The sequence below is a fragment of the Struthio camelus genome, chromosome 8 (genome assembly GCF_040807025.1).
Source record: "Struthio camelus isolate bStrCam1 chromosome 8, bStrCam1.hap1, whole genome shotgun sequence".
NCBI lineage: Eukaryota > Metazoa > Chordata > Aves > Struthioniformes > Struthionidae > Struthio > Struthio camelus.
In genome coordinates this window covers 13,317,765-13,344,195 of record NC_090949.1, presented here as the reverse complement: position 1 = coordinate 13,344,195, position 26,431 = coordinate 13,317,765, and the positions used below count along the sequence as shown (strand labels likewise).

The following is a 26,431-nucleotide window of genomic DNA, read 5'->3' as shown; positions in this document are numbered from 1 at the left end:
CATCGTGTTTTCTTCGACGCTCGCGGTAGCCCCGGGGGACCCCGGCGAGGGCGCCCCGTCAGCCCCGGCCCGCCGCCGCCGCCCCCGCCGCCCGTGAAGAGGGCGAGGCGAGGCGAGGCGAGGCGGCGGCGGCGCAGCGAGGAGGGGCTCGCGGGCAAGATGGCGCCGGCGGGAGCTGCGTCGGCGGAGCGGGGGCTGAAGCGCCTGGTGTGGCAGAGTGAGTGCGGCCGCCCGCTCCGCGCCCCCCGCTCCGCCGCCCTCGCTGCCCGCCCGCAGCCGAGGGCCGTGCGTTGCGTCGTGTCCGGCGGGGGACGGGGGCTCCGCGGTGGCTGCGGGCGGGGACGGGGCTCGCGCTGCGGCTGGAGGCGCCTCGGCCGGCGGGCGGGAGGCGGCTCTGCGCCTCCCGAAACGTGAGCTTCGGGGAGCGCTGTTCATGTCGGGACGCGCCCGGGGCGCCCCGTGAGCCGGCACAGGGCGCGCAGGTTTCCCGTCACGGAACGGCGCTGCCTGCGTCGCGCTGGGCGCCGCCGTTTCCCCAAGGAAAGTTTCTCAGATGTCCCCGGCTGCTCCCGGGAGGCACCGGCCGGTTGTCAGGGGCGCGTTCAGAGACGGGCGGAGGGTTTTCATGGCGGCGGGAGCGGCCCGGGCCCGGCCGGGAGCGGCCTCGGCCCCTCTCTCCACAGCAGCACTGGCAGCTGAGGAACTCGGGCTTTAGCCTTCCCTTCCGACAAGTTTTGTGGCCTCGGGTGTACCGTTGAGCGAAGGCCCTAAACGGCGGCTGTGGGATAGCTCGGCCTGTTTCGGGCCGGTTGGCGGGGCAGGTCGGCGTCGCTCCCGAAGAGCGCTGTGGGGCGCGGCGGCCGGCTGGCGCCCTGCTGCTGCGGGCCGGGCGCACAGGGTCTTACCTGTGCGGCGGCTGAAAGGCCTTCCTTACCTGTGCGTAATCCTTGCTTTACGGTATATTTCTGGACTTAACCAAGTTTTGGGAAACGGTTACCTTCACCAAAGCTCGTGTCGTCAGTTAAGTTGTTCTGACTTATTTAATAAAACGAACGCCGGCTTTATTTAGGAGACGTTAGCCTCTGTGCGTGAAGTTATTTTACAACTTTGCTCGTGGCTCTGTAAAATGAGGTTACTTCCACGGGAAACTCTGTCTTAAAATGTTTGTTACGACTTTAAAATTTCTTCTAGACTTTCTATAAGAAGGTTCTAGCCTAGGCGTACATATCCATATCAAACGTTCTGTTTGTTTCTTGAGTCAGCATTTCTGTAACAGACTTTTTACAAAATATTTGTGTGTAGTGAAGGTTACTCTTTTAGTACTCTCCTAAGGAAGTACAGTATAAATGCGTTATTTTCTTTACAAGTGTGGGGTTTTTTAATACTTTTTGTTTCCAGTCACACCAGGATTTAGCTCTCTGATGTTGTCAGAACTGTGTATGGTGCTTTTACCTCCTGATCCCATTAAGTAAAAGAAGAAAAATGCCTCAAACTACCTGGAGTGTATTTGGAGAAGCCAGATGTAGGAAAAGTAGTTAGGATGCAGAGTCTGTATGAAACTTGGAAGAAAAGTTGAGTAAATGACTGTATAGACAGAGAGCACTATTTGTACCTGGGTTTATGATTGTTTTTGGTGTGATTAGAATGCTTTCAAGAGACCAGTGGGATGATTTTGAAAACCTGTAAGCCATTGTAGTTGCCTTGGACAAGTAGGCTAGTTAGTTTGGGGAAATTTTTACAGGTTGAGGAAAAATATAAATAGTAGTTGGAATATCAACGGGGCAAGGTTCATCAGGGTGCTAATGGTTTGGAATAAAACTTCTTTTCTTGGTGGGAGTGGGAAAGCCGATGTTTGTTTTAGATTAAGAAAATGGAGTTCAAGGCAAGACTGGATTATGCATTTATATATTTTGGGTTAGTTTTTGGACAAGTAAATTAAAAGTATTGTAGGAAAAACAGTATATTGTATTTGAGCATTTTGGACAAGGCTCTCAGGAATTCAGTTTACTAGAAATAATTTTCTATGTAATGCTAAAGCCTAAATCATTGATAAGAGTGTTCTCAGAAAGTAAGATCAATGAACTCTCATGAAGTTAAATTCATTTATTCTTATACCTTATGTACAGACCCGGAAGAATGTAAATAACAAATACAAGGTAAAAAACAGAGAGAAAATATACGCCTACATTGCACATGGGATTCAAATATTAACAACCAATACATTTTGGCAGCAGCTGGAGAGGAAGAAACACTCTAAAATTTTGTCACAGCGAATGTATCCAAGGGAGTTGTAGGAGTCAGTAAGTCAGACTACATCTACCTGGAACTTACAGAAAACTGTGGTGGTATATAAGAGGAAAGATGTTGCACTGGAAGCAAACCAGGGGCAATTTTGAGGAGTTGCAATGGATTTCCGGGGTTGTATTAGAAGAAGAAATTTCAGGAGAACTGAATTTGTGTTCTGTTCCTAACAGCATGAACAAATAAACCAAGTTGCGTTTCTCTTGAAACGTGCACTTCTTGCTTAAGTGACTTGTAGACCAGTGTTTTTCGGCAGTTTTTAGATAAAAGAGGAATGTAAACTTTTAAAGCTGCTATGACAAATGTCAATACTGCCAAAAAAAAAAAAAACAAAAAAAACCGTGATAACATGTTGAAAAGGTAAAGAATAAAGTACTCATTCTGCTTTCATAAAAAGAAAACCAGCTTGTGTTAGTGTGAAAGAATCAGTATAGGGCATCTTTGTAAAATATGAGAAGCGTTTGAACTGGAAGCTGGATGAGCGGAGAGGTTGCTCAGCTAGAAGAAACTACTGGCTTCTGAGATGCTGGATGCTGGGGGTAAAGATGGATGATGTTGTGATAGTGTCATGCCAAAGGGACTTGGCCATAAATGGATATGTTAATATTTATAAATACTGAAGAAATAGGTGTACTTTTTTATGTGCACCGACTATCCTGAAACGTTGTGTAGTTCTTTCCCTTGCTAGTAATCACAGAATGATGTGTGCGGAACTTGCTAGTTTATATTTCAGAACACCATTTCTATTGCTGTCGCGTTTTCAGTTGGCAGGGGGAGGAATAGTCATCAGCTTTGTCTGAAGTTCTCGCCTGATGGCAAAAAAGAGAATAGGATAGTCAGACCTCTTTATTCTTAAGTTTGTAAAGCATTAGTCCATCAGATTCCAATTTTTTCCACCTTTAATTTATATACACTGCTACTTTTATCAAATATGCGTTTGATCGCGCTCCTGAGAGCTGCATTTCCCAGTCTTAGTGATGTTTAGAAGGTGTGGGTCATAACTAGGTACTGCCTGTTATTGCTGAATCCTGTACAAGCTTACTAATTGTCACTTCTCCCAAAATGGTCGCAGCAGGAAAAGATGATGCGTGTCTAATTTAAGATAAGTTTTCTTTTCTGAAAGAACTAGTATTTTCTTAAGATTCTTCTGGAATCTTAGAAAAATAACGAAGAACTCTGAAGTTTGCCTATTTTTAAAATAGGTTTAACTGTTTGTGAATGTGTTGGTCTAACTGCCTCTTCTTAAATAAAAGCTCACGCTTTTGCGTGTTAGCAGTCCTTTTAGTGGAACAGTTCACTAACAAAATAGAAAGTAATTTAAACATTTACAGGCTTATAGTTGCTTGACTGATTTTTATGGAGCTTTTCAATATTAGCACAAGTGAAAAATTTAGCTACATCCTTCTGAAACAGAGGCAGGGACAATTTGTGGTCAGGGATTTCTGCAGAGCTGCATCCCAAGTTTGCATCCTCCATGTTTAGCTCTCAGTAAACAAGCAGAGTCTAAATGGGTAACTTCTTGTTTTTAGCAACAATTTGTTTCCTCTGACTGGTAAGTTATCTATCTCTGTTTCTTCCTACAGAGCTAAAATCATCAATATTTGATGACTGCAAGAAAGAGGAAGAATGGAAGGTACAGCTTTGTTATATATATATATTTTTTTTTTTTGGAAAAGTTTTGGAATACTGAAGCAGGTCTATATCTAGTCTATATCACTGAGTATGTAAATACCAAATAAGGGATGGTTAATGGCTGATGGTTTTCACTTAAAATTTTGTTTACTTTCCCAAAATAATGGAACTTTTAGTTCTGTTCACTCACTCATCTTTTCTGTAATGAATAACTTAAAATTTTGTTTACTTTCCCAAAATAATGGAACTTTTAGTTCTGTTCACTCACTCATCTTTTCTGTAATGCATAACAAAAAATATCTAAGGGGTAGCATAGGAAAAACAAATGGTTAGTTGTCTTGTCTTAAGTCTTAAAAAAAAAAAAAAAAAGTTTTCTCTCTGTTTTTTTGAATGACTTACATCTTATTCATTTCTCTAGAACTTAACGTTGCTGTTTTAATTCCAAAGCGGTCAGCATAGAATTATACTGCTGTGGGATATATATGTAGAGCAGGATTCAACAGCATGATGCTTGTTGGTGGCATTAGCCTAGAGCCTTGCCTGTCGTAACATATTGGCTGTTCTCAGTGATGTGTCAACAGTAGTGAAAATAATGTAAAAGTACAGCTGGAACGGCCCTGACAGGATCTTCTCATCCAATGATCTATTTTCTATGCTAGGAAAGCTTATCTCATTCGAGTGTCTCTTGTTGCAATTTAAGCCGCTTACTTTTGGTCCTCTTCAGCTAGGAAGAAAAGGGAACAAACTTTCATTTTTTCAGCTGACTTTGTATTTGAAGTCTGTTGTCATATTTTTCTCCTCTTTGAACTAAAATAATCCCAGTTACTGTGTGAGGACTTTAAAAAAAAAAAAAAAAAAGTCTGATAATTCTTGTTGAGCTCTCATGAACTGGAGAGATAAGAAAGTACTTATGCTGCCGTACAAAATACCATGGGAATTCTGCATTTGATTATAAGTGCTCATACTCAAGAGCTATTATAATGGAAGGCAAGATATGTCAGAGATGATCAGGAAAGCTGAGAGCCTTATCCCTTGATGAGCCTAAATGAGATAGGCTCTGTTAGCTGAGAGAAATGATCACTTCCTAAAAATATGTCAGAAGTGAGGGCGAGAAGAGCTGCTTAAGCTGTAAAGCAGTTTTGGAATAAGAACAAATAAATTTAAGCAGGCTATGGAATTAAGGTAGGTGGGAATTAAAAAACTTTTATCAAAGTGAAATTTTTAAGATAACTTCCCATCAGAATAGTGGAGACAAACTACCTGTTTGAGGTATGAGTCCATCTCTTGAAATTCTGTATGCAGGGAGCTGTTTTCTGATGCTAACTGGGATTGAATTCCTGCTTTAAAGTAGCTATATGCAAGTGACAGAAAGATATGGAGTAATAAAATGGGTTTCAGCTTCAGATTTTCATGGCTAATTATAAGGAAATTATATATTTTCGCTATAACTGATTATTTTATCTAAATACTTCTTGATTTGATTTTTATATTTAGATAATTGTTTTAGATGATTACACTACTAAACTACTGTCTCTGTGCTGTAAAATGACTGATTTGCTGGCAGAGGGTATCACAGGTAAGCATAACTTTTTTTTTTTTTTTGGTTAATATATAAACAGTTGACAATATCCTAAAAAGAAAAGAGGAAGGAATGAAATTGGTAGTCTTGCAAGAAGTTCTCTTGATTTGGTTGATGAAGACAAGTAAGCATGTGGTATTAGACTGGCAGACCTTCTGGCTTAGGCCAGCTGTAATTTTTTTGAATGAAAATTTAATGGAAATTTTTGAAATACAAAATTTATCCTTCTTTCTTATTCTTAATATTGCTGTAAGCTTTGTTGTTAGTGTCCAGGAAGTTGTAAATTGAGGATATTATCTGTCACAGATTGAATCTCTGAAGGATGTCATTTGTCAGTTAAATGAAAACAGTAGCTCAGCAAACTTAAGTAAAGCATACAAGAAAAGGCAAATTGCTCTCTGCCTTTTTTCTTAATCTGTTCTATAAATCAGTAATACCTGCTGTTTTGAATGCTTTTCTGCTCCTGAAGAGTAGAGTTAGGAGACAAGGATATAGAAACTTAAGTACTGAAGATGGAAGGAAAAAAAAAAAAAGAATACACAGTAATGGACAAGGTAATGAGGCTTGTTTGCAGGCAAGGGGATGTGATACAGAGTCAGGAATTTAAATTTGAGTTCTAAGTTGTGTAGAAATACTTCAGCCTCTTCAAAACAAGACCTGTCTATGTGTGTGGTTTTTTTCTTTTTTAACTTAAAATTAATTATATTGGTGATTACTTTAGTTAGGATAAAAGCATAAGCTGTGTACAGAGTAATTGCCTTGTCTCATTAGCGGTTACTAATGGATATTTTTTTTGCTCTCATCTATTGGAGTTTCTCTCATGTTGCTTGATATATTTAATGTTGGCCACTGTTGAAAGTGAATAACAGATGGCTTTGTGATAGATCTCAGTTACTTAGTATACCTAAAGAAGACTTTGTGTATTTTATAAATATGTCTTTCCTCCAGTAAATTTCATGTTTTTTTTCTTTATCCCTTCTGTACAATTTCAAAAAACAGATGTTTTGTCTACCATAAAACATTTTTCTTAAGTTTGTTTTCTGATCAGCTTTTCTGTCATGTTTAGTATATCATCCTGTCAACTTACACTTGAAATTGAAATGAATATGTGAAATGTAAATAATCTAGTTCTTAATTAGCTTTAATTTTAGATTTTTAGGAATCTTTCTATCAGAGGGCATATTTTGAATTAGTTTTTTTTTCACATAAGTAACAAGATTGCTTTAGAGATTGCATAATTAGATCCTGAATTTATAACCTGAAACTATGATGTTATTTTGTTTCCATAGTGTTCTGTTTTGCAGTGTTGTTTTTTTTTTTTTTTGGTCCTTTCACATGTATAATATGATAATATGATTCTTTTGGAAGAATAAAAGCACAGCTATATGTATTTCATTTTTTGAGTATATTTTAAATCATAATAAGAAGTACTTATCCTCTGTGAAAAACTGCTGGTAAGCGTGTACTCTGTCCATCAGTATGGACCCTTTCATTTGTAGTGAACACAATACTGAAAAGAACCGGTTTCTCCACATCCAAATGTCTGATATTCTCTGTTTATCATCGTTGTTCCTCCCCTTCAAAATTACGGAGCAACATGAATTCCTCTGTGTTATCGGTCTAGCGTCCTGCAACAGAGATCCCCAAAATGCCTGTCTAATGACTTTACTAAAGAGAGAAGCACAGCTGAGTGAAATTGTTGATGTATTGAAAATGTCTAATTTGTGCATACAATTATGTTGAAAGAGAATAACCGTACAGGAAATGGCCAAACAAAGAACAGAGGTGGCTAGAGGCCAAACTGTTGCCCTGAATAGTTTCATTCCCCTTCTCCTTCAACAAGCTGCAAAAAGAATAATCCTGCCAAGGCAGTTCTCTTGCAATGAATTTCATACTGAGCCATATGTTTTGAGCATCCTTGGTTGCCCTATGACTTTTTGTAGGGCAAAACTCTATTTGTATAGAACAGCTAGGAAAACTTGGTCCTTAAATTTAGTCCACCCAGAACTGGAGGTTCAAGAAGACCTATGGTAACTTGTCTGTATTTAAAATAATAATTAAAAATATCAAGGCTTTCTAGGCATAAGACAGGTCCTGGCCACTCATTTTGTAAACATCCTGATTGGCCTTATTTTATTTGTATCATCTGTATGCTAAAATATGTACAGTGCTTTCCTTGAAAGATATGCAAAGCTCTTAATATCAAAATGTAATATTTCTTACTTTGTAGTTGTGGAGAACATATATAAAAACCGTGAGCCTGTCCCACACATGAAAGCAATTTATTTCATAACGCCAACCAAAAAGGTTAGTATTTTTTAAAAAGTGCAGCAAAATCCTTCAGACTGAAAAAAAAAATCTGATTTTTTTCCCTAAATATTTATGTATTCCCTACTACTGTGCAATATTTAATTTTTGCATTGTGTAACACTCTTCTATGTGATACTTATTTTTCTAGAAGCCAAAGGGTAAAGCAGTATCACTATAGTGTGTTGCCGGCACGTACCTTTTGATCAGTGGAGGTACTGTTTTGTTAATTGAGTGATAAACTCAGTGAAGGACATGCTGCATCAAGTAATGATGCAATACATCATAAAACAGAAAATCAACATATGCTTTTTTTTTTTTGAAGTATTTTTTTTTACCTTCCTTCCCTGCCTTACTTCAAAGTAACGTCTCTAGTAAAAGAGATTACTGCTACTTCCTAATAATTTTTGACGGAACAAATCTCAGCACTTTTGTGGGTAGAAAATGATGCAAGCTTTCTGCTTTGCGTCTTACAGTGATCTTGGCAGAGACGTATTACTGACCTTCTGCCATTATTTTTTATTCTTGGTCTGAATTCATACGTTTTCTATGTCAGTGGGGTTTTTTAATATGTTGATTTGTCCTGAGCTGGACTGGGTAATTAAAATGGGTGTTGGAGGGCATAGAAGAGAAGCTTGTCTGGTGCATTAGGAAATGCAAAACACTAATTTACATTTTTCTCTTCTTTAAGTCTGTAGATGGACTTATTGATGACTTCATCAGTAAATCATCTCGCAGATACAAAGCAGCGTACGTCTACTTCACTGACTGTAAGTCTGTGTTGCAGTTTGATGCCTCTGTATATGTAAATAAGTAATCTTCTTGTCTCACTTCTTAGAATTAAGCGCATGGATGTTTTGCTCTTCAGAGAGGGTTTTGAGACTTAAGTCATTAACCGTATTACAGAGTTGCTTATGTACCAGAAGTTGCTCATCGTGCTGTGGGACAATGATCAGTTCTTTCACGTTTACAAAACAATGATGATCTTCCCCTACCTCAGCTTTTAATTTAGGTAGTCTAGTTTTGTTTTAAAAATATCCCAGTTATTTCATGTGTCAGAAAGTATAGAGGAAGACAATTCAAGTAAAACTGTGTATCTCATATAAACAAAATTCTATGCAAAAATATAAATGCGTCTTGCATTCCTGCAAGTAAGATGTTTTGTAATCGGTTGTTTCATGTAGTTGCTTCAGACTTGTGCTCCAGCCTTTTTCTCATTCCCTGGAATAAGAAAGAGTATGGTGCCTACGTAGCTCTTGCAGGAATGGTATAAATTGCGAAGCAGAGACAATCAGCACAAATTAATTTGACTGCATGTTCCTCTGCTGTCATTTGGCATGACTCAAGTGGCACAAAGAGAAAAATCCATGTCACTGAAAGCAGAGACTGAGTTGTGGCAGTACTGGTTTTTTGCCGCTGTGTATGGTGCGCATCTCCTATTCTGGAGTTGATTTGTTAGGCTCAAACTTATTTAAAACAAACAAAAAAAAGGAACAAAAAAGCAACAAAAGAAACAATTCCCTCCCCCCCCAAACTACTACTTCAAATGTAGTTCTTCAGTTAGGCTTTTGTTACCCCAAATCCAAACCATATTTTGCTGTTTGACTTGTGTTTTGTTGTGATAGGGTGCTGTTTACACATATAACAACTTAATAAAAAGAAGGGGAAAACTGCAATGGTGTTTGTTTAACAAAAGGGATTTGCTAGATTTTCATCGCTGGGCTTGCGTTTCCAAACTGCTTAACGCGCATCAGAAGAAATCCTCTCTTTCTTCCTCCTTCCCCTCCCTCCCGCTCCCAGGAGCATTTTGGGAATGCTAATCTTAGTGTGTCTTAAGCCACCCCTTATGAGTCTGCTTCCGATAAATTTATCGGAACTGATTGGAACTTAGTTGGTAAGGCTTGGTAATGCTTTAGCTCTAGTGTAAACTCAATTCCCTTTTAGATCTTCAGGATTTTTTTTTTTTTACCACCAGTTTCCATCATTTCCAGCTGTGTGTCTTTTTTTCTTATTACGCTTCAAAATGTAGTCTTCATATTGTTTCCTCAAGCAACTGTGCTCTCCTAAAGCAGTAGTCAAATTGTTATCAGAAGCTCTCAGTTTCTTATTTCATTTGATGCTCATGCAGCAGTCCTTGGTTCTCCTGAAAAACATTGCAGTCTTGCTGTATGTTCTCTTGTTGCAAGTCTGCAAGCTTCCTGTTTGCCAAAACCTTTTTTTGTTGAGAGAGGGGAAGAAACAGCTTTGAGTGTCGCTTCCAGGTCTGTGTAATATCCATATCATTCAAATATTTCTTAAATTCAGTTTCTAGAATGGGATTCTGAAGCACAGGAAGTTCCACCTAAACCTGAGAAAGAACTTCTTGACTGTGAGGGTGACAGAGCATTGGAACAGGTTGCCCAGAGAGGTAGTGGAGTCTCCTTCGCTGGAGATATTCACAACCCGTCTGGATGTGATCCTGGGCAATATGCTCTAGGTGACCCTGCTTGAGCAGGGAGGTTGGCCTAGATGATCTTCAGTGGTCCCTTCCAACCTAAACCATTCTGTGATCTAACGTAGCCTTTAAGTGTGGTGGAACATATTTCTGAGAGCTCTATAACTGAAGTTCTATATTTCACTCCATTTTGATTTTTGGTCTGTACATATTATTTCCTTTAATCTTTTTGTACCTTAGAAAGTTTTTTCTCTCTCCTGTACAAAAAGAAAGAACAGAAATCTTTGTTTTGCCATTATTTGCAGAATCGGTATCCTTTATTGCTGCAGGTTAAGTATTCTACAACTTCACTTGAAAAAAAGCTATGAACAAAATTACCAGAGATGCTCCTCTTAAAAAGGGATCTCAAACCTAGCATATTGGTTATGCCTTCTCTTTCACTTTGGGAAGGTTTGGCAACTTTTTTATATGTTACTGTTAATTGACTCTTAATTAAAAGTTGTCTCCATGTCCTGAAAGGAAAGGAGAATTGAACGGTGTGGAAAAGTGGGATACATTTCATAAGAGGTGTGAGATCAGAATCTCAAGCTACAGAGGAGTCCTGTGTTGAAAGCACAAACATAAATAATTCTGAAAGCTCACTTTTTGGAAAACGAAAGTTTTACGTAAGAGGTTTCTGTGCTGTAAGTTTGTGAGTTAAGTAATAGTTGGAGTGATTTATAGCTTAGAATCTTTTTCTCCTAGCTTGTCCTGACAATCTTTTCAATAAAATGAAGTCTTCCTGCTCAAAATCAATAAGGAGATGCAAGGAAATCAGCATTTCCTTCTTCCCGTATGAGTCTCAGGTAAGTTTTGTTCTTTATCTTGACTGCAGAAAGTAGCCTGGAGTTCTATTTCCATGTGGTGTTGACTTGCTCGAAAACAATTTAAAAAGGTAGGACTTTTTATTTCTTTTTCCCTGAAAAATTGTATGTGAGGCCTATTACCACTTTGGCATATTTTCAGTGCTTGCCAGTATTTTTCAGACCAAAACGAGTATTCCTGTACTCAAAAGATTTACTTTGTAGTTTGAGGGCTTGGTCCCTTTTATCATAAAATTTTTATTATTTAGACTGAGAAGCAATAAGAGAAGGATTAGTTTGTTTGTTGTTTTGTTTTTTGTGGTATTGACTTTCCCAAGTTTTGTCTCAAACTGCTTCCGGGAGTTCTGCTGAAATTGCTCTTGGCAAAAAGTTCTGTAGCTTTCTTCATATAAAACCTGCAGACAATGAGGATAAAGTTTTTATCTTGAGAACAGAAAATGGGACTACTTTTCTAATGTTGAAAGTAAGGAACGCTTAGTCTTTTCTTGTTTCTAGTTTGATTTTCTGTCTTCAGTATTTTGGATTGTGAGAACACTTTGAGACCTCAGTGAAGGAAGAGAGAATGTCCCCCTGGTTTAAGTTCCTTGGACCTGCTTTTTGGGTTGATTTGGACTGAACTCCAGTCAGTCCATAGAAAATTCTTCTCTGGCTATGTAGGTAGAGTCCACCTTAAGCTGGAGAAAAGCTATTTACTGATGACAGGATGTTTTCACATTAGCCTTCTATTTACTGAACTGATGAAAAAGTTCTTCTGTGTAATGTTAGATATCTTTTCATCGAGACTTAATACATTTAGGAGTTCAAACTCTTGGAGGTCAAGTCTTCATTTAACAAGCGCATACAGTATATACAATTCTATTTTTAAACGGATCTAACGTGATACCTTCTATAATCATTCTGGCATTGAGTTGTGTGGTTTTGTACCAGATGGCTGGCGTTATTTAGTTACATCTGTCTCAGATTGATCCGTCCTTACAGACACTAAGCAGTTTGACGTACGTAGTAATTTGGAGTTTGAAATATATAGTAATTTCTGTAGGGTAGAAGAGAAAATGGAGGAGAGTAATAAAGGAGAGCAGAGTGAGAACATGAAGAAGATAAGCTCAACAGGACACAAGAAGATAGGTTTTAAAAAAAAAAAAAAAGGCAACAATAGCCAAGTTGTGTATTTTGATGTATAATTTTTTTATTACAGTATTCAGTTTTAAAGTATTAACAGTTTGTCTTACACAAGATATTTTAGAAATGTACAATCGAAGCCTTTTTTTTTTTTTTTCTTGGTTGTGCTTTACTTAGGTGTTTACTCTCAATGTCCCGGATGCCTTCTACCGCTGTTATAGTCCAACTTTGGAAAAGACGAAGGATAAAGACTCTGTAATGGAAGTTATGGCTGAACAGATTGTTACGTTATGTGCCACTCTAGAAGAGAATCCAGGAGTACGATATAAAAGGTGGGACAAAAATTGTTTTGTATTAATGCAGTCATCTTCATTTTTAGGATTTCTAGGACTTCCTATATTGTTTGGAAGTAGCTTGAGATTGTAGAATTGTTTCTTTTATTGTGGATTGTTTTTAATCCACAGTTTTAAATACATACATACATGCATACATATGTGTGTGTATATATATGTATATATGAAACTACAATCTGTTGGCAAAACAGGAGGTTATCTATTTGTGTGTATCCGTAAACAGTGCTTTTTACCCACTGTTTGTGGGGCTCTTCTGGCTATGTTCTGAGGTGAGTCCCGTTAATAGATTTGCTCTGGGCACTGCCCTGATTAGGCTACGGTCTCGTCTGTGTTAGCGAATGAAGCGTTTCTTTGCACATCCTTGCCTGAAAATCTTGAGGGTTGTGGATATTGTTAAAGGTGATGTGCGCTTGCGAGATTGAGCTTTGCCTAAAATGTAAGTCCAAATGGCTGCAGCCGTCCCCTGAGTAAGACCATTGGAAGAGCAGGTGGCTGCAGTGGTGGGCTTCTTAAAGAGTAGCCTCATGAAAAAGGGCTCTTGACTAGGTGGTGATCCTAGGTTTAAGTGTGTGTCTCCCACCTCTGAGCAGGAATTTTACATCTTGGGTCATGTATCAGCTAATATGTCTTCTGGTTGAAGCTGTTCCTACTTTCTGAAATACCAGAATTATTCAAAGACTGGAATCATAATTTCTTTAAGAGTGAAAATATGTTGGAAATATGTAGAGTAGAGTTCAGAAACTGCTTGTGCAACCAGAGGATCAATTTAGGGAGCTTTAAAGGCAGCATTTTAGCTTGTGATTAAGAAATTAAAGTGATTTTTGCATGTTTTCTTTTTTCCTCAGCAAACCACTGGATAATGCCAGCAAACTTGCACAACTTGTTGAAAAAGGTCTTGAAAACTACTATAAAACTGATGAGAAAAGCCAAGTAAAGGTAGAACTTGAGTTAAAATGTTTACTTAGTTTTGAGTGTAAATTGTTTTCGAATGTGTTTTAACAACAGCTTCCGCAAAACCAGGTTTAATTTATTATTAAACAAAAGTAGCTAGCTGACCTTCAACCCTTTTTATTTATAAAGGGAACTTGGAAGAGGTAGTAACTGGTATGAATATTTGTATTAAAACAAATATAATTTCTGTGTGAGATATTGCACAAACTAATTTGTACTTGGAAAATGGGCACTTTACTAATGCAGAGTATGATGCAGACCTGAAGAGAAGTGTGTAACTTCTGCTTTAGTGTAACCTTTCCTTAGGCTACATGTAAAAGGGACTTCACTACAGAATTGAAATGCCTTCTGTTAAGGGATTTATTCTCCCCACGCAGAAGCATGGGGTAAACTGTTCTGACTCAGTAACGTTCCTCTTTTCAAAAGAAATTAATGTAACTTAAGTTACCTCTACTCTACTAAATCCTGACGTGAAACTTCAGCTGAATGTTTGCAGATCATAATACAGAATTCATTCTGTACTGCACTACAGTACAGATGATGTACTCTGAAATACAAACATTATACGTATTAGAGAATGACTAATGGATAGCCTGAAGCACTTTTTTGTGCTATTTCCTAATCTTTAAAATCACTTTGTTGATTAGGTGATGTTAGTGAGTGCATTGCAACGAGCCTAACGGCATTCCCTTAAAATTACTGTTGAGAAGCATTGTGTTCTGATTGTTGTTTAAACAAAAAATTTATTCCTACTTTTCTTGATAAACTTATTTTTTTCTAAGTTAGGAAAATTGCTTAAGCAGGAGGATAGTTTTTTTAAAAAATGTGTGGAGTACTATAATTTAATACAGATTTAGTATGCATTAACTGTGTACTGTGTATCTTAACTTTCCATTTATCTGATGTTTTTTAGGCTAAAACCCACTCCCAACTATTAATAATTGATCGTGGCTTTGACCCAGTATCAACTGTACTTCATGAGCTCACTTTCCAGGCAATGGCATATGATCTGCTACCAATTGAAAATGATACTTACAAGCAAGTTTTTTCCTTTTAATATAGACACTTTAGTCTTAAATATTCCATAGATCTTATAATCAAATAAGGTGAACTGCACTAAAGTGTTTTTTTTTAAGTGTTCATACTATATAGGGGTGGCTTCAGTTATTTTAGTTTCTCTCTTGATTTTTATAACTTTCTCTTTCTGTTAACTTCCTCATTTAGTTGAGATTAGGTAGGATTCAGTTAGCATTTTTGCTAAGCTTGATTCTGACAAGTCATGTTGTTTCTTGATTTCTGCTTAAGTACATCTGTGTGGGTTTTTTTTTTTTTTTGTTTTAACAAAATATTTTGTACTAGACCTGAAGCAGAACCTTGCTAGTGCACGTTCAGATTCTCAACGTTTTGCTTTTCGTAGTCTCAACCTTCTTGGCTTAACAGGGCAAACGAGATGGCCAGTAGCATAAGCATCCTCTTGGAGGAAAAGCTCAAAATTATTTCTCAGAAACTCTCACTTTTATAGCTCCAGTCATGTGATTTGTGTAGTTATTTAAAGTTGCATATGTTTCTGTCCCCAAAATATATTTAGGTAAAATATATTCAGTTTATATGCGTTACATGAACGTGATCACATTTGGCTCAGAATTACATTGTTTTAATAAGGTACTTTTGTTGTTGGATTGCAAAAATGTTGGTAAAAGTTGCTTTCTGATAACCTGCTGCAGCAAACGATACCATGAGGCCTAATTGCCTTATCACCCAGTTTAAACAAAAGGAATGCCTTTGTTCTTTGTCAGGACTAGTGACCTGAGTGTTTTAATATAGTATGTAGAATTCCATGAATCTGAAATTTGCTGGCTCCGAAAACATAGCAGAGTATGTTTTCTAGGTAGGACCCTGATCTGAGTTTCAAAATTAATCTTGTAATTTTTTTTCCCTTATCTTTCTGCATTCTGGCTGCATAAACTATCTGTGTGAGTTCCTGTAACTGTGAAAGAGTAACCTACTGTGATTGTTACTATGCTTATATAGTTTTATTTCTGTTTGTGGAAAACAAGCTGGTCTGTAATTCTGTGACGCATGTTACTTGTATTTGTGAAGCAATTTGTCTTGGTCTGTTCTGTGAGTAGATGGGACTTTATTTTCCTTCTGAGTTACAAAATGTCTCGCAGTAGATGGAAGGTTGCACTTGGCAATCTCAGTGTGTATTGCTTTGCGCACAACTTGTGTTTGAAGCCAAAGAGAAATTTACATTAGAAGCTGAAGAGAAAAGGAGTTGCATGTGAATGTATGATTAAAATTCTGGTTACTGTTGGTTTAAAAGAATGCCCCAAAGCTATTGCTCAAAGAAAAATTCTAGAAATCATTTTTTTTCTTCCTGTGTATTTAAAAATGTAGACTACATAATGTATAATCCTTAATATGTAAATTATTTCACCTATCAGGTGCCACTTGATTTATAAGTGAAAGCCTATGTGCATTACTGGTGTTACCATGTATGGTGGCAAACATACATGGTAATACTATGAGTGCATAACAATTAATACTTTCTAACAAGTTATTAGAAAGGGAAAAAAAAGTAAATCTGAATTTTGTTTTTTGAAGATACAAAACAGATGGATCTGCTGGGAAGGAAAAGGAGGCAATTCTGGAGGAAGATGATGAGCTCTGGGTGAAGATTCGACACAAACATATTGCAGAAGTGATAGAGTATGTGAATAAATTTAAAAAGTATTAAGAAAATACAAGTTATGAAAGCTTCTGTGAGAGGGGATGTTTGACCCACTTTGGAGAAAGTGGGAATATACACAGTATTGAAGGATGCTTACAGTATAGACTACATCCTGTTGAATAACCAGTGCCAGCAAGAAAACATACTTTCAAAAATGTAGTATTTACAGAGGTATGCAAATCTGCTTGAGGAAAATTTAATTAGAGATATTTCCTAGGAAATATTTTCACAACTTCTAAATGCAGCGGTTATTTTGTGAAAAGTAGTAGCAAGTTATTGCCTCAATTGACATTATGCAAATATCATTAAATAAACAGAATACTTAACTTCAGTTTATTTTGTCAAAAAACATGCTTTCCTCTGAAGAAGAGACCTCTTTGAAGCCTTTGTTTTCATTAAGAGCCTCTTTGTTGCTCATCTCTTCTTAAGAAAAGATTTAAGAACTGTGATGCTGTTGTGTTTGATTGCTTTCTTTTCGTGCAGAGAAATACCAAAACTTTTTAAAGAAATTTCATCCAAAAAAAAGGCAACAGAAGGAAAGGTAAGTTGTTTAAAAGTAACATGATGTTATCGTTCCTAATAACTTAACTGTGTTTATAGTGGGTCAGATCTGTGTGGTTCATGGATCTGCTACAGCAGCTGAAGCTTATCTGAATGATAATGTTTGGAAAATGTCAGGCTCCAACAGGAAGGGAAATGATGATGTTGATTATGAAGAAGGGAGGGAGGTGGGAGGGGGCGGGGGGGAAAGACTATTTCAACTTGTGTCATTCCTTCACAGTTATCACTATCAGGTCTGGCCCAGTTAATGAAAAAGATGCCGCACTTCCGTAAACAGATTACTAGGGTAAGGGCTGTTTTGTAAATACTACTTAGCAGTAAATCATCTCTATGCTATAATTTTGTGTTGGGTGTTGTTGAAGTCTAGATTTATTCTATCACTTCCCTGTTGAGCATCCTGTATAACTTTTTTCCAAATGAATGTTTTTAGCTGCTACAGCAAGAAGCACATTTGTTTCCAGGTATTTCATTTTAGCAGGTATAAAAAGCTTAATTCTTTGAATATTTATATACACTTTGAGGATTGTAGATACAAAAGCCGTTAATATTTTTTTGATTATTATTTTGAGGCTTCCATCTTTGCTCACAAATATTTTGGTACTCCTGAGTGATATCAGCTGGAATACAATCATTTTTCACTGCTTTATCATTAAGCTGGTACCTTTGTACAAGTCAGTTCTTTCCATTTGCAAGGTGTATTTCAAGTGGTGTAAAATTCTAAAATGTTCCTACTGCTAAACTTGAAATTCGCTTCCCTCCTACCACCCCCCAAACGCTAATCTTTAGGTGAGGGCTGAGACACGGAAAAGGCATGATGGTACTGAAGGATAGTGGAAGGGTTGATTTGTAACTGGTAAAAATGATTACTTTGTACTTATGCTGTGATGCATTAAAAATAACAAGTAAGCTTACTGACAATGTGATTTTTGTCTTCCAGCAAGTTGTCCACCTTAACATAGCAGAAGATTGCATGAGCAAGTTCAAACCTAACGTAGAAAGGCTTTGCAAAATTGAACAGGTATGTTTAAAAAAAAACGCTACAAATTTGACTCTATTTGCAGGAATAGATACATTTTTAACTAACAAAACTAGAGTGTCTGTCTCTATCGCTTTTGAGATAGTAGTACTAGAAATAAGTGAGCTGCTCGAGTTCTCTTTTTCGCCTTTAAACTTGACTGATTTGTATAAAGATCGTCTTTGTGTTTTCATCTTTCAAGTCTCCTGGGAAGTTGTCGTGCTACCTTCCTCAGAGGGAAGCCCTTTTTGAATGTCTGGGGAGAGCACCTGTTAGGATGGGGCATTGCAGTTGTACTGCTGACCTCAAGTAAAAACTATGCGTTCATATTAATATGAATGCTAGGAAACCTGCTAGGAGAAGAGCGTATTTTTGAATTAATACTTTGAAATGTTTTGCGGGGGAGGGGGAGTGTGTGTGTATATGCATGTCTGTATATGTATTTTTTTGTTGTTTCTTGTGTTTATTCTAGCTTGTTTTTATTGTAGAAGTCTGGATTGAGCCTGTAAAAGATGAAACCCAGGACAACTGTTGTCAAAGATCGTGTTGTGCTATGGTTGCTTGTATTTAAGCTGTTGTCATGCAGATAGGGTACACTTTTGATAGTCTTATTAATGAGAAATATAATCTGTTTGGCAGTACTACATTCTAGAAACTCTTCTGACTCCCAGTGCAGAATGTATTAAACTACCCTAAATGTTTAAAAGTGTTATAGCATTATTATAATGCTGTCGCTATTGAAGCAATTATGTCAGAGGCTTTTGGTACTGAGTTTAAATTTGTGCAACTGGATTCTTTACTTAAACTTACTGTTTCATAAAAACACATTTTGGAACACAACCAATACTCTTTAAATGATTGCTCACTAAAACCATTCCCTTTGTTTTTTAATTTAGGACTTGGCTCTTGGAACTGATGCAGAAGGTCAGAAAGTGAAAGACTCGATGAGAGTCCTCCTTCCAGTTCTGCTCAGCAAAAGTCATGACAATTATGATAAAATTAGAGCTATTCTTCTGTATATCTTTAGCGCAAACGGTATGATAAACCACCTTATTTTTCTCAATGCTGTGGATTTAAAGTGAAGTTTTAGGCTAGAGCACGGTATTTTCACCTGTATTAGAGTTAATGGCAAAGTTTAAAATAGATACTATCCATCTTCTGCAGCTTCTCTTCTCTGATTGGTATTAAAGATCCTATTGGTAAAGAGATAAGAGATCTGTATCCTGTTTCAGCATCATCCCTGTACTCGGGATGCTTGCAACAGCTTAAATGTTTTCCTTTTCACACAATATCAAAGCTGATAAAAGGGACTCCATATCCATTGCAACCTAGAAATGAAGTCAGTACAGCAGAATTTGTACTAATGGAGGAGAAAATAAAAGACAGAATTTGGCCTTAAGGAACGAATAATAATATTGGGTTCAGTTCTCAAAAATGGTATTTTTTTAATAAGTAAAATAAGGTATTATGCTAAACTTAGCCTAGGATTTTCTTTAATGGGCGACTGTATACTCCTCTAAGTAGTGCAGAATGTGAGAGACAAAGAATTAGTTTTATTGACAAAGTCTCATGGTAACTGAAGTCTTACTATTATTAATTTTGTTCTTATGTCAAAGGAACTACCCAGGAGAACTTGGACAAGCTGATCCAGAATGTACAAATAGAAAGTGATAGTGACATGATAAGAAATTGGGAATACCTTGGGGTTCCTGTTCTCGCTTCAGTAAGAAATACTGATTTTTTACTTTCGTACTATCCAAGTACTTGTCTACAGCTCTTTCAGTAACTCTGAGCAGTATTAGCTGAGTCTTATTTTTGCAAACAGGAAATTACTAGGAATTCTTATTTTTATGATGTATCTAAATGTTAAATCCATTAAGCAATTAACATGAATAATTTTCAAAGTGATGTATCTATAGTGCTTCGTGTAAAATCATCAGAAACTGACTCGAGCTATTTGTTTTTGGAAAGTGCCAACTTCTTCAGTTCCTTGTCTCTGAAATGATTATTTCTATTATATGTTGAATTCTACAGGTGATCATACGTTGGTATGAGTAATTATTTCTTTATGGTTTCCTACTGCTTCCCTACCCCCAAACTGGAAACTAGTTACAGAAAACATGTATATTGTTTAATGCAGCTCTGTTTTTTTTCATTCTCCTCAGTCTGCTTCTCAGCAACGTAAGCAGCCCAGAAGAGACCGTTCTTCAGAAGAAACTTTTCAACTTTCTAGGTGGATACCTGTTATGAAAGACATTATGGAGGTAAACTTGAGGAACTAGTTAATTTGTGGGTATAACGTAGAAACATATTAAAGTGAACAGTTGTATTAGATCTTTTGAAATTCCTTAATACCGGAGTTACTTTTTAGTAAATAGTTCTCTTCAATAAAAGTTTCACTTTTAGACTATACGTAATACTGGAAACTGAGACTGCCTTGTGTTAGTGAAACTCCTTATTGGAAGTTGTTTTAAAGTTGACATAAACTGAAGCGAAAGCAAGAAGCTTGAACTGCCTGTCCTTTGTGTGGTTGGTTTGTTTGTTTTTTTGTTTTTAACCTCTAATAAGTCTCTAGACTGTAATTCAAATGTTAAATACATACAAACTGTAGATGGGATGAAGCTGGAAAGTTTTACTCAGCAGAAGTATAGTTACTCTGTTTGTAAACCTCTTTCTAAGCAACATATAGTGGCTGATGTCAGATGGAATAGCGGACTGCTGGATCTTTTAGTCTGGCCCTGTGCAGTCATTTGTAGGTTCTTGGTGTCTTTAAATGACCGAATCTTAAGGGGACCCTGACTTCTATATAGTCCTATGGAGAAATGAAGTAAGTTAGGTTAGTTGTAAACGAAAAGCTACTGGTGAAATCTGAACAATTAAATCCGTGTTATACTTAGAAAGAAAACACACGTGTTTCCAATTCCTTGGGATGTATGAAAGCCTCATAATAATTTTTAGCATTATGTGGTGTAGTGTTTTGCTACATAGGAACACTGTTTTTGGGAAGCTACTTGCTATGAGTTGTTCCACGGTATTACTTCCTCTGGCATTAAATTCTAGTTAAGCATCCTTAATGGGAATTAAGACTTGACAGATTTTAGGTTTACACGACTGTTTAAATTCAATCTTTGTTTTGCCCTTCAGGATGCTATAGAAAACAAACTAGATTCAAAAGAATGGCCTTATTGTTCTGAGTGTCCTCCTACCTGGAATGGTTCAGGAGCTGTAAGGTAAACTGTTTAATTCCTTGAAAAATAATTTACCCTTTTCTCAGTATAAGGCTTTCGAATATATAAGAGAAAAATACAAATGTGCATACTAAGCTGTGAAATAATTTATATAAGGTAATATTAAGGTGTAAGAAGTATTTCAGTTAATCTAAAGCATGCTGAACTTGGCTGTTAGTTTAATAACTCTAGTTAGCTGTGTGTAACTTGTGTTCAGAGTTTCTCCCTCTGGCTTCAGAGTTAGAAATAGCATTTCCATGTTTGCAGAATGAGAAGTTTAAACCATTGAGCTTTTTCATGGAAAGCAGTTTTGGCAATGGGTTACAATATACTGTAACTTAAAAAGATGTGTTTCTTTTTTTAACATGGTAGTGGTCCTCATTTTTGAGGATGAGTTCAGTAAGTTAGGTTCAGCTTCTGTAGGTTCTCTCATTACTTAGTGAATATGGTCCTGTTAGAAACTTGACCTCTGATACCAAGGAATGGTTTAGAGAAGCCCAGAAGTGTTAGAGATCATAAAAATCAATTTACCTGCTAAGGAATGTGAAATTATGTTCTTTGTACCTGTAGATTTACTGACTAGCACTGACAGGTAATTTTTTTTTTTTCCTTAAGCTTATGAAAATATATTGTCTTCTCCTTCCCTGTTAACTCCACTAGCTCTTGGACCTCATGGCCAGTGTCTGCCAAATTGACAGAGGGTTACTGCTTTTTGTACTGTTATTTAACGATGACATAGCTGAAAGACAATAAAGTATTTCTGTTGCAGAAAGACTGTAATATATGCTCATCACACTAATCAGATGCTAACATTAATGGGGAGGGAAACGTTCCGTGTATCTTAAACGTGGAGGACACTTGAATTGGAATTTGTACCTTACGAAGCAGGAGACAATCAGTGCTGAAGATGCACAGCCATCAGTTCTGTTACTTCCACTGCTAAAACCAAAAAAACAAAAAAAACTGTTGGTGTGCAGTTACATTCCTGGCTATATGTTACAATAATCAATGCAAGGAAACACTAAGGCAAGTCACTGTACGTTGTAACCAGGACTTTGTCTTGTAGGCATGCAATACTTGAGAATTTTTTAGGCACCCTAGCAAAGAGAGATCAGGAGATAAGGAGAGATCAGCAAATATTAAGGCCTTTGTTCTTTCTGTTCCCAATTATCTGGCTCCTATTTGATAAAAGTCAAATACTTCTTAGGGATGCTGCTCATGTTAGGGGACTGAAAAAGCTAAGACGCGGTAATCATCTGGCTCATATGAACCTCTCTTATGAAAAATGTCACTTGAATTGGTGGTGTGCAGAATTAAGCTACTCCGTAGGAGTCCTTCGTAGTGAGCTGTCTGCACAACAAGGTTCTTTTTTTGTATTTATTTTACTCCTTGGGATAACTTAATAGTTTCTGTGTGATGTGCTACTTGTTTTCTTTATAATTCTTTTAACTAGCAACTTGTCTAATTGTTTTGACTGAAATTATAATCAGTGAAATGCGTGACAGAAATTTACGAACGTGTTATCTTATGAAACGTTTTACAGTGCTCGCCAGAAACCCAAAGCTAGTTACCAAGACGAGCGAAAAAGTAGTGCAAGACTGATTATATTTGTGATTGGAGGCATTACATACTCTGAGATGCGCAGTGCTTATGAAGTTTCTCAAGCCTACAAGTCTTGTGAAGTTATCATTGGTAAGCTGATCTCGGGAAAAGGCGGGTGTGTAGGGATTTACTTGAAAAAACAGTGTGTAGTCTAAACATGAGTTTCTGGAAAATGTAAGCTTCGGGTTTTTTGTTTGTTTTTACATTCCCTGTATTAGTTCAGCAGATTAGTACTGTAGTCAACATTTTATACGTGTGTGTTTAAACTGTGCAGTTCACTTAAACTGAAAAGGTGCTTTTATCTAGTTTGCTTGATGTTTGTTTTGCAACAAGAAATTAAGGACGGTGAAGACAGTTAAGCTGAAAATCACAGAACAGTCATCATGAATTAAGTCAGAAAAATGTATTAAAAGATATTCTCTAATGTATAACGAAAAGGATTAAATGGACCTACATTACTTTGCGTTATATCTCCTCACAAACTTATTCATCTGCCTGAGCTTTACCTACAGTTGAACCTACTGCTTTGGTTACTTTTGGAGGGAGTAGGAAAGCTGATAGATTAGTGCAAAAATTACTTTTGGTGGGGGAAGGGGAGAGATGCATTTTTTTTCTAAATGATGCAGCTTTTTCAGTGTACTGCAGTCCACTTTGCAACATCTTCTAGTTCTTGTTATTCAAACTTGCACAGCAAACACCACGATTAATAGCTGGTGCCCTGAAAGCTATAGTGATCTCTAATTTTCTTAGGATTCAGCAATAGGCTTATAAATGCATGAATTACTAGATGGAGTAGTAATTTCTCAGCTAATACTTCAGAGAGAGTCAACCTCTGTTCCAGCAGCTGCTGTCCTCCAAATAATCGTTTCCTATTACGATTGGTAAATTTAGGCGCTAAACCATAGCACGCTTGAGACACATCTCAGTGTATGATGCATCAAAACAGAACTCAAAGATACAGAACCTTAGCAGATACCTGTATCCGTCTGCAGTGACAGCTGGAGACCAGGTATTGGGGTCATCTAAAGCATCCTAAATTGCTTGAGGTGACTGTCTTTTGGCAACTAAATTGAGTCTTGAGTGTCAAAAATGATTATCTAGTATCACTTAAAAAAAAACCTCACCAATAAAAACCAACAACTTTTCTTTATAGCAGCAACAACAACCTTGATTCTGATACCTAGAAATGGTGGCGGGGGGGGGGGGGGGGGTGTTGTGATTTTTTTTTGGTTGGCTGTTCTCTGGTTGTTGTTGCTGAGGTAGGTTTAACACTGGTCCTACTTGTCCAAGTTGTAATGGAAAGACAGGATAGCAGCAATGTAGTTTGACTAGATTGTTTCTTCATCTGAGGCTTATTGACAAAACTGTACTTGGTGTAGGTAATTCTTTTGCTGTAGTATCTGCCACTAACCTCAGTACCGTGTTCCCTTTTCTTTGCAGATGATTGGTAGTTTGCTTGTAATCCTGATTTTTTTTTTTTTTTTGAGGGAAAGCAGTAACTGCCAAATTTCCATGATGCTTACAGGAAGGTGAAAAATTTCCCCTATTTCCAGTCCAGAATTTGAGGAATATTTGTCCAGCCAGATTAAGTGACACTGCTAAAGTTCAAACTCCAAGACTACCCTAATCTTAAAGAGTGAAGATTTCCCTTTTGTAACTTCAGGGTGACCTTTCTAGGCAAAAATTGAAATGACTCCCTATGAGAACAGGAGATTTAATAACTGTGCATGCCTGAAGAATACTGAAGATTTTCTTTGCAGCTCTGGATTTAGAACTTATTGCCCAATTTTTTCAAAGAAATATTAATCAGTAAAAGCCAGTTCTCCACAGAAGCATCAGTTTCAGAAACATTACTTGTGATAAACTCTAATCCCCATGGTTTCATGATTCTAGCATAAAGCCCGTCGTTAACTTACCTTTTCATAGAACGGGCATATTTTTTGCAAGCTAGGGAGGTTGCATAGAACGAGAGCAGCCCAGGTTCACGCCTGTGCTTCGAACAAGGCAGAGCAGGGACTCGAAACTTGTATCCAGGCTAAGAGCCCTAGTCGTGTGGTCTTTGCTGTCCCCTCTTTTCTTCTCCCATTGCCTCTTCTCACCTCTCCCCTGATCCCGGAATATTGAGAACCTTCGTTTCATTCTGTGTAGGGGAAAAGAACTTTTCTTTTTCCAGATGTCCCCAGTGGGCGGAAGAGGGACGCTACCTACCTACTCATGACACTTCCAACTTTCGAACCTATCAAGACATTTTGAACTGTTGTACTTTTCTGTTTTCCAGATACAATCAAAATCAGTGGCACGTAACTTTTGATTCTTAAGAGGGAATGTCCGCAGATCATAAGTATTAAGATCATAAGTATTAATTGTACAGTATTAAGATCATAAGTATTAATTGTGCAGATCATAAGTATTAATTGTATGTCTGAAACTATGTTCTACTCACAGGTTCTACTCATCTTTTGACACCTAAAAGACTACTGGATGAAGTAAAGAGCCTTAGTAAGCCAAAGGATATGGTCTGCATTAGGGATGAGTAGAAATGCTGATGTTCATAATATATTTGGAAAAGACAAACAGTATGTACATATTCTTACGGAACTGACTTTTCCAAGTACTGTACTGCACAACTATGTGGTTTTGACTAATGAATTGTCATTTTATAATTTAAATTTGCTGCTTTTTGGGGGACTAGAAGGCAGAGAGAGTAAAAAATGAACACTTGTATTTTTTAGATTGTATTTAGTATAGGCAGTGTTAAACTGTAAAGTGCTTTTGGAAAAGGGGCATGTTGACCCCTAACAAACTATGCTAAGATTTGTTACCGTGATTGTATATATACTCTATTAGTTTTCTGAGAACTGTGAAAGCTTTATGTAACTGGAGAGTTTATTTCTTAACAAATGGCTGAAATAAAAAGGGCCTAGGTGCTTAGGTGGAGGCTTCAGAAGAAAGTTTGTAAATATCGTAAAATTATTTCACACAAGTGCAATGGCTCTAATTGTAACACTTCCTAGAAAATGATTCCGTGAACACTTTTTAAATGTATGTCATCTTGTGAAAAATCATGAAATGTAATATTTCACATGCCTGAAAAATCAGAAGAAGGGGTTTCAGATGGTGGTGGGCAAGGTAGAAAGTTAATCATGGAAGTAGTAAGCACTTCTAATTTCAATAAATGACTTTTGAGAAAATGTTGTCAGTTTTGCGCACTGAAGTACACTTTATATTTAACTGCCTACAGGGATTATTACTAAAGCTTTTCAAAAATAAATACTTTATTCCTTATAAACTTCCTTATGACTGAGTCTACGTAGTTCCTTTATTTTATGAGATGAGTTAACTGAACTATTACATCAGCTTCCATGTCACTTTTAATATTTCAGGCATAAAATCTTTGGGGTGGGGAGGGGAAGGGGGAAAGGAGGGTTGAACGGAAAAGAAAAGAAGGGAAGCCGTTGAGTCTTTGCAGTAGTTTGGTAATTTAAAAGAAAGATGTATTACAGTAGACGAGAACAGTGAACTCTACTCGATTTGCTACATTTTACAAAAATTCATTTGTGTTGGAGTGGATCGAATTAATTCTAAATTGAATTTGTTTCTGCAATACTGCTAATGTTTAGATTTCTCTTAGAAAGTTATTCATGTGTAAACTTACAACCGTGTAACGTTTAAAGGAATGTTGTATTGATGTGCCTTGAGATGTTAGTTTGCATGTAAAATCTGAGAGAAATGTCATAAAATCATGGATATTAGGTT

The 26,431-nt window shown here is 37.2% G+C and overlaps 1 protein-coding gene across 2 annotated transcripts; it reads left to right on the top strand.

Moving 5' to 3' along the window:
• Positions 1 to 79: 79 nt before the first annotated feature.
• STXBP3 (syntaxin binding protein 3) lies at positions 80 to 26,431 on the top strand. Of its 2 annotated transcripts, none has more exons than XM_068952180.1 (19): positions 80 to 217; positions 3,885 to 3,934; positions 5,428 to 5,509; positions 7,743 to 7,819; positions 8,511 to 8,589; positions 10,998 to 11,098; positions 12,413 to 12,567; positions 13,434 to 13,524; positions 14,453 to 14,577; positions 16,144 to 16,248; positions 16,754 to 16,811; positions 17,052 to 17,117; positions 17,769 to 17,849; positions 18,743 to 18,881; positions 19,463 to 19,569; positions 20,012 to 20,110; positions 20,991 to 21,076; positions 22,617 to 22,765; positions 25,121 to 26,431. In XM_068952180.1, the coding sequence occupies exons 1-19, from the start codon at positions 160 to 162 to the stop codon at positions 25,210 to 25,212; spliced, it is 1,800 nt and encodes a 599-aa protein (XP_068808281.1). In that variant the 5' UTR covers positions 80 to 159; the 3' UTR covers positions 25,213 to 26,431. The 2 variants fall into 2 exon arrangements, with proteins under 2 accessions (XP_068808281.1, XP_068808282.1); XM_068952181.1 differs by lacking the exon at positions 80 to 217 and adding an exon at positions 314 to 936.

Coding starts and splice junctions, on each gene's coding strand:
- STXBP3 (XM_068952180.1), top strand. CDS start 160: ATGGCGCCGGCGGGAGCTGCGTCGGCGGAGCGGGGGCTGAAGCGCCTG. Junction 218..3,884: donor GAAGCGCCTGGTGTGGCAGA/GTGAGTGCGGCC, acceptor TTCTTCCTACAG/AGCTAAAATCATCAATATTT. Junction 3,935..5,427: donor AGAAAGAGGAAGAATGGAAG/GTACAGCTTTGT, acceptor TTTTATATTTAG/ATAATTGTTTTAGATGATTA.